The sequence below is a fragment of the Nasonia vitripennis genome, unplaced genomic scaffold (assembly GCF_009193385.2).
Source record: "Nasonia vitripennis strain AsymCx unplaced genomic scaffold, Nvit_psr_1.1 unplaced0186, whole genome shotgun sequence".
NCBI classification, from domain to species: Eukaryota; Metazoa; Arthropoda; class Insecta; order Hymenoptera; family Pteromalidae; genus Nasonia; species Nasonia vitripennis.
The window spans coordinates 105665-119782 of NW_022279965.1; the positions used below are offsets into that span (position 1 = coordinate 105665).

The 14118-nt window shown below is 33.9% G+C and overlaps 1 protein-coding gene across 1 annotated transcript in view; it reads right to left on the reverse strand.

Moving 5' to 3' along the window:
* Nucleotides 1–1597: 1597 nt before the first annotated feature.
* LOC116418325 (glutamate [NMDA] receptor subunit 1) overlaps nt 1598–14118 on the reverse strand; it is a 294315-nt gene continuing 281794 nt past the window's right edge. Inside the window, exon 7 of the mRNA XM_031933396.1 lies at nt 1598–2764. Coding sequence (XP_031789256.1) covers nt 2548–2764 — 217 coding nt within the window. The 3' untranslated portion in view covers nt 1598–2547. The remainder of the gene's footprint in view (nt 2765–14118) is intronic.

Below are 14118 nucleotides of genomic sequence, written 5' to 3' on the forward strand. Positions count from 1 at the left end.
GGTGCGAGTGCAGGATAGTGCGTCGTTGGCTCAGTAGTTAGAGCACGGGCCTTGAGATCTCGGGGACGTATCATTATAGTTTTAACTGTTTTGTTTAAGACGTGTGGATGTTGTTTACTGGAAAGCAACGCGTCCAGGTCCTTGGCTTTTTTATTAAGTGTAAATCTTCCTTTTACATTTCACTTTTTACTTTCCGATTCACGCTGTGGTTGCGAGCGGGGCTCATAACCTGTCGGTATAAGGATTTACTAGACGTGATTAGGAATAAGGTAATACGTGAATAAAGAGACACTTCACAAAAGGAGTAAGACGATCAACCTGGCTTTATTATAGCTTAAAATAACAAAGGGGCTTAGACGCGTGACGTGAGCGAAGAGCGTGTTGATGGCTTGAGGAGCTGGCAAGCAGTAAGACATCGAGCAGAGAGCGCCGCCGAGCTTAGCAGCGGGTCCCGTGATTGAGACGGCTTGACATCTTGGGGCGCTGTGGCACCATCGGGCAGGGCTCAGTGCCGCGTAATATCGCCAATATTCCAATAAATAAAAACATGTACAATTTGTGTAATAAAAAAGGAATTATAGTAGAACTATGTCCACCTTTTATATACGGAGATGAACGAACAAAAAATACTCATCATTACTGTTGGTGAGTTTATTTAGCGGTTAGTTAGTATGACCCCTTTTTTCAATGAGAAAATGATCAATTTGGTTCTGTGTGGCCCCGTCCAGCGATGTCCACGTTGCTTAGTGTATGTCCTTGTGCTCAAAACACGTAGTTTTGATTATAAAATCTTTTCCTGCCGCGAAATTTATGACCCTAATACCGTTATCGTTACTGTCTTTGTGTAGGCTTTCCTTCCCTATAGTAGGCCTAAACATTTCCTCCCAACCTATTTTAGCATTGAAATCGCCTAATACTATTCTTATGTCGTAAGACGCGAACTGATCGATTACCTGCTCTAAAGTTTCGTAATAGAGATCCTTAGCTTCTTCTTCTTTGTCCTCCGTAGGACAGTGTACATTAATAAATACATATCTATACCATTCACTTTCGATTATGATATACGAGAGCCTATCAATGACGAATTTGAATCTTTTACTTAAATGTATGATGCTTAAATGTAAATTGCTTACGAGAAATCCAGTGCCTAGGGATCCCCCGCTCCTGGCCCCATACAGGTATGTGAAGTTACCCGATGCCAGTACTCCGCCATCTGGCCACCGCGATTCCTGTATTGCTACCAAATCTAGATTGTACCTATCAGCTTCCCTTATGTTACTAGAGTCACATGCGGACACAAAGATCTAAGTATGTCCCGCGTCTTTTCGTCTGCGCGGACGCGTGTTTATGCACGGACGATATTCTGTCCCGGTGCCTGCTAAGCAGAAAGGTCTGTTTTAAGCAGACGTTGTTAGTGTCCCAGCAGTATAGTCACGCTGTAGTATCACGGACTAGCATCTGTGCAAGATTATGTCGCTTGCCTTTACCTGGTGTGGCTTATGGTGTTGTCAGCAAGCGTGTTTGCTCCTTTTGGCCTCGACTCGATGGTTTCAGTTTGATTCACGGGTTTTATAGATTATTAATAACAATTATACACTGATGATTAATTGTTATGGTTTATTTTTATTGGAGACGACCCGGAACTCAGCAGATGTTACAATTTTGTATAATTCAGTCATTATAGTATTGATGTTATTACGTATTACGGTGGTTTATTTATAGTTACTTTTTACGTTTGTACGATTAAACTTAACTTACGATATATTTATATATTCGTTCTCTTTTGTGGCCTGGAACTGGATAGTCCTTCGTGGCACGTCAGATACTGATTGGCCTTACTCTACACGATTACTCGTGGCAAGTTTTACGATCTTATCTAAGTTGCTCTATGGTTTCCCACTAACGCCGGTCTGCTATCGACGGATCTTTCGCCTATTGCGCGATGCAGACTCTCAAACCAGAAAACAAGGAATTTTACTATATCTTGCACACAGAGTTTGAGTGTTTTCTACGCACTCAATAGGCGGTGCGTACAGAGGGATAGTACTCGTACTCGCTGACCGGGTATAGCTACACGACCACAGGTTACTTGTACAAAAGGCGCTCCGTGGATCGTTTTCTGGACTTTTAAAGCCTCGGTGACGATTTAAGGAGTTGTGAAATTAAATAAAACGCGGCAACCATCGACCAATCAACATCTGACTTGCAAGGATGATGTACAAAATTAAGTCAGTAATACGCGCGTATAAGAAGTGCTGACTCGTAGGTCAAAGCACTCGCTCCGATGTTCGGCGATCGGTTTCGTACTGTCACAATCAGTTTAGTATACGTCGTCTGTATGAGTAAACGAATGCAGTTGTACAGGCTTTATACATATACGTAAATGCTAAAGTATGTGTGAACATGGGACATTACATCCGTAATGAAAGAGAACATCTAGCGTAAGACTTTACCCTTAAAGCGCTTCTTTATGAAAGATAAACATACCTGTATATGTTTACTTACATTTACACAGAAAGTAGTTTTAATTAAATTTTTTTTTGAGATTTAAAAAAAATTATAAATAATGATATTGATGATTTTATTCTTACTTTCATGAAAATCTAATACTGCCAGTGTTACGGCATCAACCCACGGTGACCGTTTCTGCATTCCAATACCATAACCAGATCTTCCAAAAAGTTCACCAGCTGTGACTAATTCACAATCTTGTGCTGCTTCAAATTCTAGACGGGAGCTATCCCAAATAAACGCCATGAGCTTCCTTAAAAAATTAGAATAATTTAATAACATCGATGATTTATGAGAAAAAATTACATGTTTACAAATGTGTTATGCAACATTCTTACTTGGATTTTTTCATGCAACCCAGTTACTATGCGATTCCTCGCCAGGGACTTACAAACTAACCCAGTAGCGCCAGACGCTCTCTTCGAGCGTCAAAGTCTCGTGACTCTTCGTTTCTCAGTGCAAGGTTTTGCAGGGATTTTCACTCGGCTAGCTGCAGCTCCAAAAACGCTGAAGAGAGGATGGTTTGGTAAAATCAAAACACGTCGGTAGTGAGGCGATGTTTTATATTCTAGTTAAACTTCTACAATTCTTAACCGAGATCCGCACAAATTATTGAGATAGTCCGTAAACATAGACAACCATAACAAACAGATATCCGTACACGAAAGATACCCCGCGTGACTCGCGCGCGTCTCAAGGCTCAAGGAACAACCAGTTAACACACTCGATTAAACGCATCGTTACACACTCACTTTCACACTTTTGTCGAACGCGAATTCCGCAAACGCCAGAACGACCTATTCTAAGATTGCCCGACTACCGACTACCGTAAGCCTCCTGCGTCTAGGTGTCGGCGCAAAGTATATTCCTACGTCTTTCACTGATTGCTTAATTCTACGATTTCATTAGATCCTAATTCCTACGCGATAATAATCCGTACAATAAACAAGATAGCCCTTTCTTCGGAACGAAACACAAGCATTCAGGGCAGGCGAGTGCCGGCTTGAGCGCTCGCGGCTTGCGAACACTACTCTGCTCTCCCTAGCCGCCGTGCCGCACGCGCTCTGGTTGGTCAGTGTACCGTGCGCTATTAATCTCATGCACCCTCTCTCATCCATACAGTGTGTTACAACATATTCTTTAATTTATTTTGATTTTTGGAAAGTATACAACATAATTTTCCTTATTTTGATTTTAATACAAAGTCATATTTCTGAAACTATTACTATTTCTAGATGAATAACAGCTCTCATAGAAATCATCTGCACACTAACAGGATTTCATATAAAAGTTGTTGTTTGATAAAGAAACGTCAAAGTGCAAATTGATGTACAGAATGATGTATGCCTTTCCGTTGACCAGTTGATAAGTAATCTCTCTATATTAATACAAAATCTTCGCCGCCGTTTCAGAAATTAGCTTTCCCCCAATTTAGGTTATTGGATTAAAATTATGCCTTTTTTCACGTTATTTTTAACCCAACTTTCGTAATTCGGTTAATAATGAACAATTTTTACGTAATTTTACAGTTTCTGGCTTTCCCTCATTTTGGGTTATTGGGTTCACCCTCAATTCATGTTTTTGGGTTAAAATTATGCTTTTTTCACGTTATTTTAACCCAACTTTTGTTATTGGGTTGACAATGAATGATTTTTACGTAATTTTACTGTTTCTGGCTCCCCCTCATTTTGGCAGCCTATTATTGGACCACCCTCTTATTTTGGCTTGCCTTCATTATAACTTCCCCTTATTTGGGCGGCCCATGATATACATTTTACCCTTTTTCGCTTCGCTTGCCAATACCCTATTGGGATATAATATGCTATGATTAATTATTATCTATTAATTTACTAAATATGCAATTCAAAAAGTACTGACGGATTTCCACACCACACAAGGGGTACTGCCATGAACATACTGTAAATTTAGTAGAGTATGCTGTTAGTGCATTTTTTTTTTTAATATTTTGTTGATAAACATCAACAATATGTTTTTCTTAATTATCATAACTAACATTTATTACTCTTTATATAAGTCTCATTACATTTATATTTTCACTTTATTATGTGTTCTGGAAAAAATTACTTTCTTGGGAGGAAAAAGTCTTTTCCTTTCAAGGAAGTAGTTTTTTCCTCACTCTGCAGCCTATCCGATAGATGTGTGTCTATATAAGTATTTTCAAAATTTTCAAAATTTTTAATATACTATTGTTTTACTTTGAAAAGTTCTCGAATTTCCCATTCCTTTCATATGCATGATAAGTGGCCTATTTGTGCACTTATCATAAAAAGTACGGTGTTCAACAACGAGGGAGTGGTTTTTTCAGACTCTGGTGGTGTTTTGAGGATGTGTTTTGATTTCTGGTGGTGGTTCTCGTGTTCAAAACATCACCCTTGCTAGAAAAAGCCAATCCCCCCCCCCCTAGTTAAACAATATACTATTGCTTGCATTTAAAATATAGTTTTTTTTCAGAAAAAAATAATTTTTCTTATATTTGTCTAATATGAAAACATGTATGTAGATTTTTAATTATGTTTCATATATATTGCTTTTCTATGGACCTATATGAACATACTACTTTATAAGTTTTTTAAAAAAAATCAGATACATTAATATAAATATAGTAATAACATGATTACAGCACGATTCTACTTATGTAATTTCATATGTCTTTTTAAATTTTCGGCTCTATAAAATCTTTTGTTACAATAAATACACATTTGTATATTTTTTCATGTAAAAGTAAGTGACGAATAAAGTGATTATGTCTTTTGAATAATGAGTTTCATCAACACCTTTATGTTGAGTGTAATCGATAGTATAATATATAACTATCTCGCTATTAATTTTTTTCATTTATTTTGTAAATATCTTTATTATGGGGAGATAAAGTGACTGTTTGAAAGATCATCATTTACAGATATAACTGAACCGTAAATATTATTGCATATGTTATTAGTTTTCCATTTATCTAGAAACTTAAAACTGTCAATATGTCCATCACCAATATTTGAAAGAAAAGATGAAAAATTAATATTTTCTGATCTCATATTTATCTTTAATTTTAATACCTTGAAATTCTCCAGAATATACACGAACAAATGCTATAATTTCCACTTCACTGCCGTACGTACAATTCATGGACATATGCATTTTATGAGTACCTCTATCAGTCATTTTTAAAGATTCGTCGCCTACGATAAATGGCTCAAAATATTCCCAATTCTTATAAACATGATTTACAATTGTGGCTCTAATTTTCATATGATTTTCTTCCATATTAAACAAAAAAATACGAAAAGCAACGAAATAAGCAATTGCCATCTCCAAGGATTTTTTTTGCTATTTCACATTCTGACATTTTATTGGATATTCTGTCCATCTACTATGTCAAAATTTTATAAATTGAAAATACTTAACTTTCAATGTTGAGTATGGTTCTCTTTATCTCTCTTTTTATTTTTCTCTCTCTTCTTCTCTCTCTCTCCTTCTCTCTTTCAAATGATTGCAGCCTGGATTCAATATCCCGCACAATAATTTATACATAAAAACTCGCGATTTGATTTTGAATTCAGTTTTATATAGATTATAGAAATAACCAAACTATTTGTGCATATACCATTCAAAAATCGCGAATATAACTTCGAATTTAACTCAAACTTAACCAAATTTTGTTGTTATATGTTGTTGATACGATTGCTATGCATTGTGTTATAGGTAACCACTGCGAGTTTAAACATAATAGATTTTCGAATGTCGAATACAATTAAAATTAGAACTGCAGTAGAAATATTTTCAACTTGTAAATTACTACCTATTTTAAAATTGGGGGTTGGCGAGCGAAGCGAGTTCAATTCAAAAATTAATCATTCTGGAATAAACAATTAAAATCGTAATGAAAAGATTTAGAAATTATAGAATTATACCATTAAAAACGAAAATTAAAATTAGGGGGTTGCCGAGCGAAGCGAGAAAAGGGGCACCTCCCCCAGTTAAGGGGACACAACACCTTGAAACTTTGGAAAAATCGATTTTTTATTGCTTATTTTGACAGGAAAACACAGCTGATATTCTCCTGAGATGTGTTTTACACTGACAAGGAAAGGTACCCAACCCGAACTCACCGATTTTTATGATTTTCATATATGTTGTAGAACATAAAAAAATAAGAGATACGTATTTTTTTTTATCGGCTAATTTTCACTTTTAAGGGGTAAAAACCTCCCCTAAAGTTAACCCCCAAAAAGCGTTTTTTTTAAATATCTCGGCTTAAAATTAATATTTTTCAATGAAACAAATTGGAGGTTATTTCTTACAAAAAGAGCAAGTATTTCATGGTGATTTGAAGAGTAAGGGTAGCATCCCCTATTTTTTAGGGGTTGAAAACATATATTTTTTGGCATAATTTTATAATAAAAATGTTTAAACCGACTAAAAAAAATTGGAAAAAATGTTTAAACATCCTTAATAACAAAATTTAGTTGACGTCTTTCGGTATTTTCATAAATATTATCCCTAAGGGGGTAAACCACCCCTAACACAAAATAACTGTAAATATGTAATTCAATACATAATATTTCGTAGAAAGTTTGTATATAGAGGTTTTCGAGGTCGCTGATTACAAATCTGTTATCAGATTTTGAAAATTCAAAATGGCGGATCCAATATGGCGGACGGAAATATCGAAAAAAAATTTTATATAATAAAAAAGTTGTAAACGACTAAAAATTTTGGAAAAAATTTATAAACATCTACAATAAACAAATTAAGTATTTCGGTTTTTTCATAGATACTTCCCCTTAGGGGGGTAAACCACCCCTAACACAAAATAACTATAAGTATACTTCAATCCATAATATTTTGTAGAAGGTTTGTATATAGGGGTTTTCGAGATCGCTCTTTACAAATCTGATATCAGATTTTAAAAATACAAAATGGCGAAACCAATGTGGTGGACGAAAATGTCGAAAAAAAATTTTAACTTTCAAAAAAACTTGTTTACAAATGTGTGATCTTTGTAGCCTGTACATGTGAACTAAAGAGCCTTAAACCCTAAACCCCTAAAGAACAAATAGGCTAAATGGTTGTGCTTTTTAACCAAACGACTCCAAACCCCTAACTTCCAGACAAGCCGAAGGCCTATGCTTTACCGTAGACACGAGTATAGACATATTACCGATATTTTATTCTATCATTTTGTATGTAACAAATAACGTCTCGTTTTATGTTTCAATCAAAGATTATTTATTTTTCTGCTTTTATAAATTAGCATAATTTCAAAAGTAATTTCATAAATTATAAAGTATGTCATAAATTGCATAATTATATAATTTTATAAATTCAAAAAGTCCACACTTTTTTGCAAATGAAAAAACATAGGTTAATAAAATTAGTTTATCAAACTCTTTTGCGTTTTGTAATAAAATTTAATGTTGTCAAACTTGGGAGTTTTTCATTGTTACAATTATTTCGTAAGCCGAAAGTTTTTTAGATGAATTCTCGAAGTAATGATTATTGTATCTATAGTAAAATATTTACAGTCTGGAATTCCATAATAATACTATTTGCTACGATTTAATGAATTTATCAAAAAATCTAAATTTAATAATAAATATTATTCTAATTATTATTATTATTTTTCATTATCATTGCTATTATCAGTATTACTGTTATTATTGCTATTGCAATTATGCTTATTCTTCTTCTTCTTATTATTATTATTATATTACTATGATAATTTTTGTTATTGGTAAAAATACATAAAAGAATATTAATACTCGAACTTCATTTGCAATTAAAGAACACGTTGTTATTGAAAGGGAATTTTATATGCATTCATTAGTTTAATGAATGTTATCGTACATTCAATGATAATTCCACAGATAAATGTCTTTCACTCATAAAAGTTGTTGATGTGCGAATCAGTATGTTCTTTTTTTAGATTGTTTTCATCGAGTGTTTACCTCATCTGCCTGTGTTATTTTTTAGGCAGTGAGTGAGTTTTGTGGGTATTCTAGTTCGATGCCGGAAAGTACGAATAGTACGTCTTTTTGTTTGTCAGTGGTATCATACAGTTGTAGAAAATTTTCTTTAGTGATTTTATATAGATTTACATTATTCAATTTCAAAGTGAATAAAAGTTGAATAAAACCAAAAATAGAGTTTTCCGAACATCACAAAGTGGAACGAGAATTCTTCTCCAATGCATAAATTAATGATTTGATTCAATTTACATTCACTCGTTTGTTCTGGTAGAAATGTAGCAGTCGTGCCTTACATGCAAAAACACAGCTTGTATAAATTTTACCGCTTGTTTTCATTTTAGATTGAAAAATGAAAATTAATCCGTTAAACGTTCTAAACTTATTATTAGCATACTTTCAAGCGTTAAACATACCAGATAGTGTCACGAATTATCACGAAACAGAGTTGGCCGAAAAAATAAAAGAAATTTTAATAGATGCAACACATGATTTCAACGATGTAGAAATGATTACTGATGACTCTTTGGATTTTCAAGAAGAGTATAAAGACCATAATGTGGAAATAATTGAAGATGAAGTGCAACATCATTTTCCTGATCCGGATATAGCACCAACAAATCAATGTACAGCAGATAATGAAGAACTAGATTTTGAATACAAAAAAAGAGCTGTAGAATTTTGGAGAAGTAGCAAAACGAAGCAAAATTTAAGTCTCAAAACAGTGCAAAACAGATTCAAAAAAGTATCATCTATTAGTCAGCTACGTCGTTGGGCTCTTTCAATTAATAAAGGTGGCACGTATAGAGAAAAAGTAGCACAAATTTGTCAGTATACCCTGGATAATTTTCATGCAGCTCTCGACAGTGGTTCAATTATCCATGATGAAGATATAATTCGATGGGCCTTACAAGCTAAAAAAGAAATTGGTTTTGATGATATTAGATTCAAAGCTTCTAAACATTGGTTACTCAAATTTAAGCAAGCACACCGAATAGTTTCTAGGAAAATAAATAAGTTCATAACAAGAAAAACACTAGAAAGTAGTGCAGAACTTACGGCTAAAGATGAAGCATTTATCGATGACGTTAAATCGTATATACCAAGGATTGGACTCGAAAATTTGGATAATACAGATCAGAGCGGATTTCAGCTAGAAATGCATTCTGGAAGAACATTAGCAGTAGAAGGAGAAAAGCAAGTGCAATGTCTGGTACAGTCAATTTCAGCAACAACGCATAGTTATACTATACAGCCACTAATATCAGCTACTGGACAACTGTTGTCACCGCTATTTCTTGTTTTAAAGGAACCAAGTGGCAAGTTTGGCCCTATTGTAGAACAAAACATATTTAGACCAGAAAACGTGTACGTGGAAGCATCCAAATCTGGAAAATTAACAACAAGTAAGGGAACTAATAACAATTTTTACATTGTAATATCGTTGATCAGTTAATTAGTAAGTCGTTTAATTGCAGATCACTTCAAAATCTGGTTGGAAAAAATATTTTATCCCTATGTAGGCCATCACTCAATACTATTACTTGATTCTTGGAGTGGTCATTGTGACAAAGTTATAGAAGAAACAATGCCACAAAATAAAATTATTAACATAAAAAAAATTCCAACTGGAACCACAGGAAAAATACAACCACTTGATGTCTATGGATTCCGTATTTGGAAAAACTTTGTCCGAACATTTTCAGATAATGTAATGTTAATGGATCATGATATGAATTTACATGTGAGAAATAATATAATTAAACTTCAATCATTGGTTCACAACCAACTGTCTTCACCGAGATATATAGATTTGTTTAAATATTCCTGGTATAAAAGCGGTTACGTCAATGAAAAACCAGATAAATTTGATAATCCTATAGATTTCAGTTTTGTAAAGTCTTGTGCAACACATTGTGAAATAGAAGGGTGCACAAACATTGCAATTGTACGATGTGGTTGGTGCAAAAAAGCATTGTGCTTTAAACACTTTTATGAGGACTACCATTATTGTAAAAACATCGTAAAATAATATATTTTATGCTCAATACAAAAAATGCACTATGGCAAAAGATAAAAGATTGTAGATTATTATTATACTCTAATATTATAAACAAAAATACATTATAAGTTGAATTTACAATAAAGGAATTTCAATAACATTCTGATAACAATTTCTACGGAAATTATAAAACTGCTTCACACACAGAATTTTCTTGTTTACAAATTTAGGAATTTGAGGTGGTTTGGTTAAAAAGCACAACCATTTAGCCTATTTGTTCTTTAGGGGTTTAGGGTTTAAGGCTTTTTAGTTCACATGTACAGGCTACAAAGATCACACATTTATAACAAGTTTTTATGAAAGTTAAAATTTTTTTTCGACATTTTCGTCCACCACATTGGTTCCGCCATTTTGAATTTTCAAAATCTGATATCAGATTTGCAAAGAGCGATCTCGAAAACCCTTATATACAAACCTTCTACAAAATATTATGGATTGAAGTATACTTATAGTTATTTTGTGTTAGGGGTGGTTTACCTCCTAAAGGGTAGTATCTATGAAAAAACCGAAAAACTTAATTTGTTTATTATAGATGTTTACAAATTTTTTAGTCGTTTAAAACTTTTTTATTATATAAAATTTTTTTTCGATATTTCCGTCCGCCATATTGGTTCCGCCATTTTGAATTTTCAAAATCTGATAACAGATTTGTAATCAGCGACCTCGAAAACCTCTATATACAAACTTTCTACGAAATATTATGTATTGAATTACATATTTACAGTTATTTTGTGTTAGGGGTGGTTTACCCCCTTAGGGGTAATATTTATGAAAACACCGAAAGACGTCAACTAAATTTTGTTATTAAGGATGTTTAAACATTTTTTCCAATTTTTTTTAGTCGGTTTAAACATTTTTATTATAAAATTATGCCAAAAAATATATGTTTTCAACCCCTAAAAAATAGGGGATGCTACCCTTACTCTTCAAATCACCATGAAATACTTGCTCTTTTTGTAAGAAATAACCTCCAATTTCTTTTATTGAAAAATATTAATTTTAAGCCGAGATATTTAAAAAAAAACGCTTTTTGGGGGTTAACTTTAGGGGAGGTCTTTACCCCTTAAAAGTGAAAATTAGCCGATAAAAAAAATACGTGTCTCTTATTTTTTTATGTTCTACAACATATATGAAAATCATCAAAATCGGTGAGTTCGGGTTGGGTACCTTTCCTTGTGAGTAAACACAGCTAATGTCTTAATACATAAAAAAGCTAATATTTCTTAAAAGTATTTTTAAATTAATCTAAGTAGTGTTTGTAGTGTTTTTATGGTTATAGCCTATAACCCCAAGTTATAGCTTATAACCCTAAAAAGAAAAAAAGTGAAGTGTTAGTGTAAAAGCAGAGCAGTAAAGTTATTTAAAAAAGTGTGAAGTGTAGTGATTTAAAAAATATGTGTGATAATTGAGATGCCAAGGGAAGGTTCGCGAGTACCCATCCTGACAAGAAGTACTCTCGAGTAAGAGGCAAAAAGAGGCCAAGAAGATTTCTAGGAGCAACATGCGAGGATGAACCTGCCAACAGGACAAGACCTTCAAGTTCAGCAAGAAAGATATAAACTCCAGCAGCGGAAGGAATCTCTGTGGTCAGGAATAGATTGCTTGATATCAACATTCTATTTCCTGCTCTCGAGGAACTTTTGATTTGCAAACAATGTCATGGTCAAGTTAAACTTAGCTAATCTGAAGCTCAAAGATTAGAATTCACGATTGAAGTAGTGTTTATTAAGTGTGGTCAGCTGACAGCTATCAAGTCATGGAGAAAAGTTGGCGTCTAGAACCATGGCTTGGGAGAACAACAGAAGAGCAGTGGATACTTTTCGTGCTCTTGGACTTTTACACACTGGTCTATCGACATTTCGTGGATTGATGGACTGCTTAAAACCCATGCCAAGGACTCTATGAAGACTGCAGTGATAGAAGAAAAAGTTACAGAGACTGGAGCACCCGGATCAAACATTTGGATCAAACATCAACAAAAGAAAAGATAAGTATAAAGTGTTATATTTATATGTTATCATTATCAAGGATAAAATAAACTTTTTATCACATTTTTATAAAAATTTATAAAATGCCTTTTTTTGGTTGCAGGTAAGAAAAGCTGTACAGAACCCAGAGGTATAAGTGAATATACGTCATAATTGCTGAGAGTCAAGGTCCATGTTTGTGGAACATAGAAAACTTGGTCCCAAAGGATTTGGTAAGCACTTATTTAAGTTACACTTCCAACAATTTTCATAAACTTTAAAGTTGATTTTCTCTAAATGTTGTTTTTACTAATTTCAGCTCACTGTCCGTAGGATTCCAAGTGAATGCATGGTTCTTTTGGGTTTAAAATCAAGGAATATACTTTGTACACCTGTAGTTCTGGTATGAATGCAGTGATTTTGATTTGAATGTTTAGAAAATGTTTTATACACATAAAGGTGCCAGAATAAGCGAAAAAAAGAAAAAAATTTCAGTTTTTTTATCGCCAAATCATTTCTAAGCATTTAAATTAAAATCCCTGCATTCATACCAAAACTAAAAGTGTACAAAGTATCCTCCTTGAGTTTGAGCCCAAAAGAACATTTCGTTCACTTGGAATCCTATGGACAGTGAAAAAGTTCACAAATGATTTACTTAAAATTTATAAATTTTTCTCAGAGTTCGTTTTTTCAGGGTTTAAAGGTGTTGTGTCCCCTTAATTACTAATAATGTATATGTATAAATATACCATACAACCAGATATGCCGGATGCTGTAAATAATAATGTTCTCAGAAAAATATTGCAAATATGTTTATTCATATTTTTATACATATATTTTATCATTAGACGTGATCTTAAGATTTTATCCATATGAAAGGGATGCTGAAAATGATTATTTGTGCAAATATGTTCTTTTTTTTAAAGCAATGTGTTTGTAAATATGAAATAACTAGACTGGTGGAGGAAATGCTTATCTAGCGTTATAGCGAGGGGGCATGGCGGCGAGAGCGGCACCAGTGACGTCATGCAGGACCCTCCCCCCCCTCGTTGTAAAGTCCGGTTGCAGTAGTTTTGAGGGCACCTGCACCCCATTAACGTACAAACATAGAAAGTTTATATTAAAATGTTCAAAATTGAAGGGATTGAGCAGTCAATTACCATTAAAAGCTTTGTTATTGAAGAAACCCAGGATGATTTTTTTTTGGCAGCTGACCCAATAGGATATTGTCTAATGTTTCACCGTGTACATCACTGTGCATAGTGACTGCCTTGACTTCCACCCGTGTCAATCGATATTTAGCCGATGCTTGTGAGAGCGATTGAGCATGTGCAAGCAATATATTGATACTGATTTTTACACGTCTCACTAGAAGAATGATCTCCTTAATGTGTACGGTAAAAGAGCCCACAGGGTCCATTAGGCAAAAGTTATGGCGCGATTTCACTAAACGCACCTTCACTTCGTTGCCGTTGAGCAGTAGCTTCTCTTGATTAAACACATCTGTATGGAGGAGTCCAACTAGGTCAACAGGTTTATTTGCAGCAAGTGACAACTTTCCACAAACCCCTCGTTCAGGTTTTCTGTGTTGTTCATT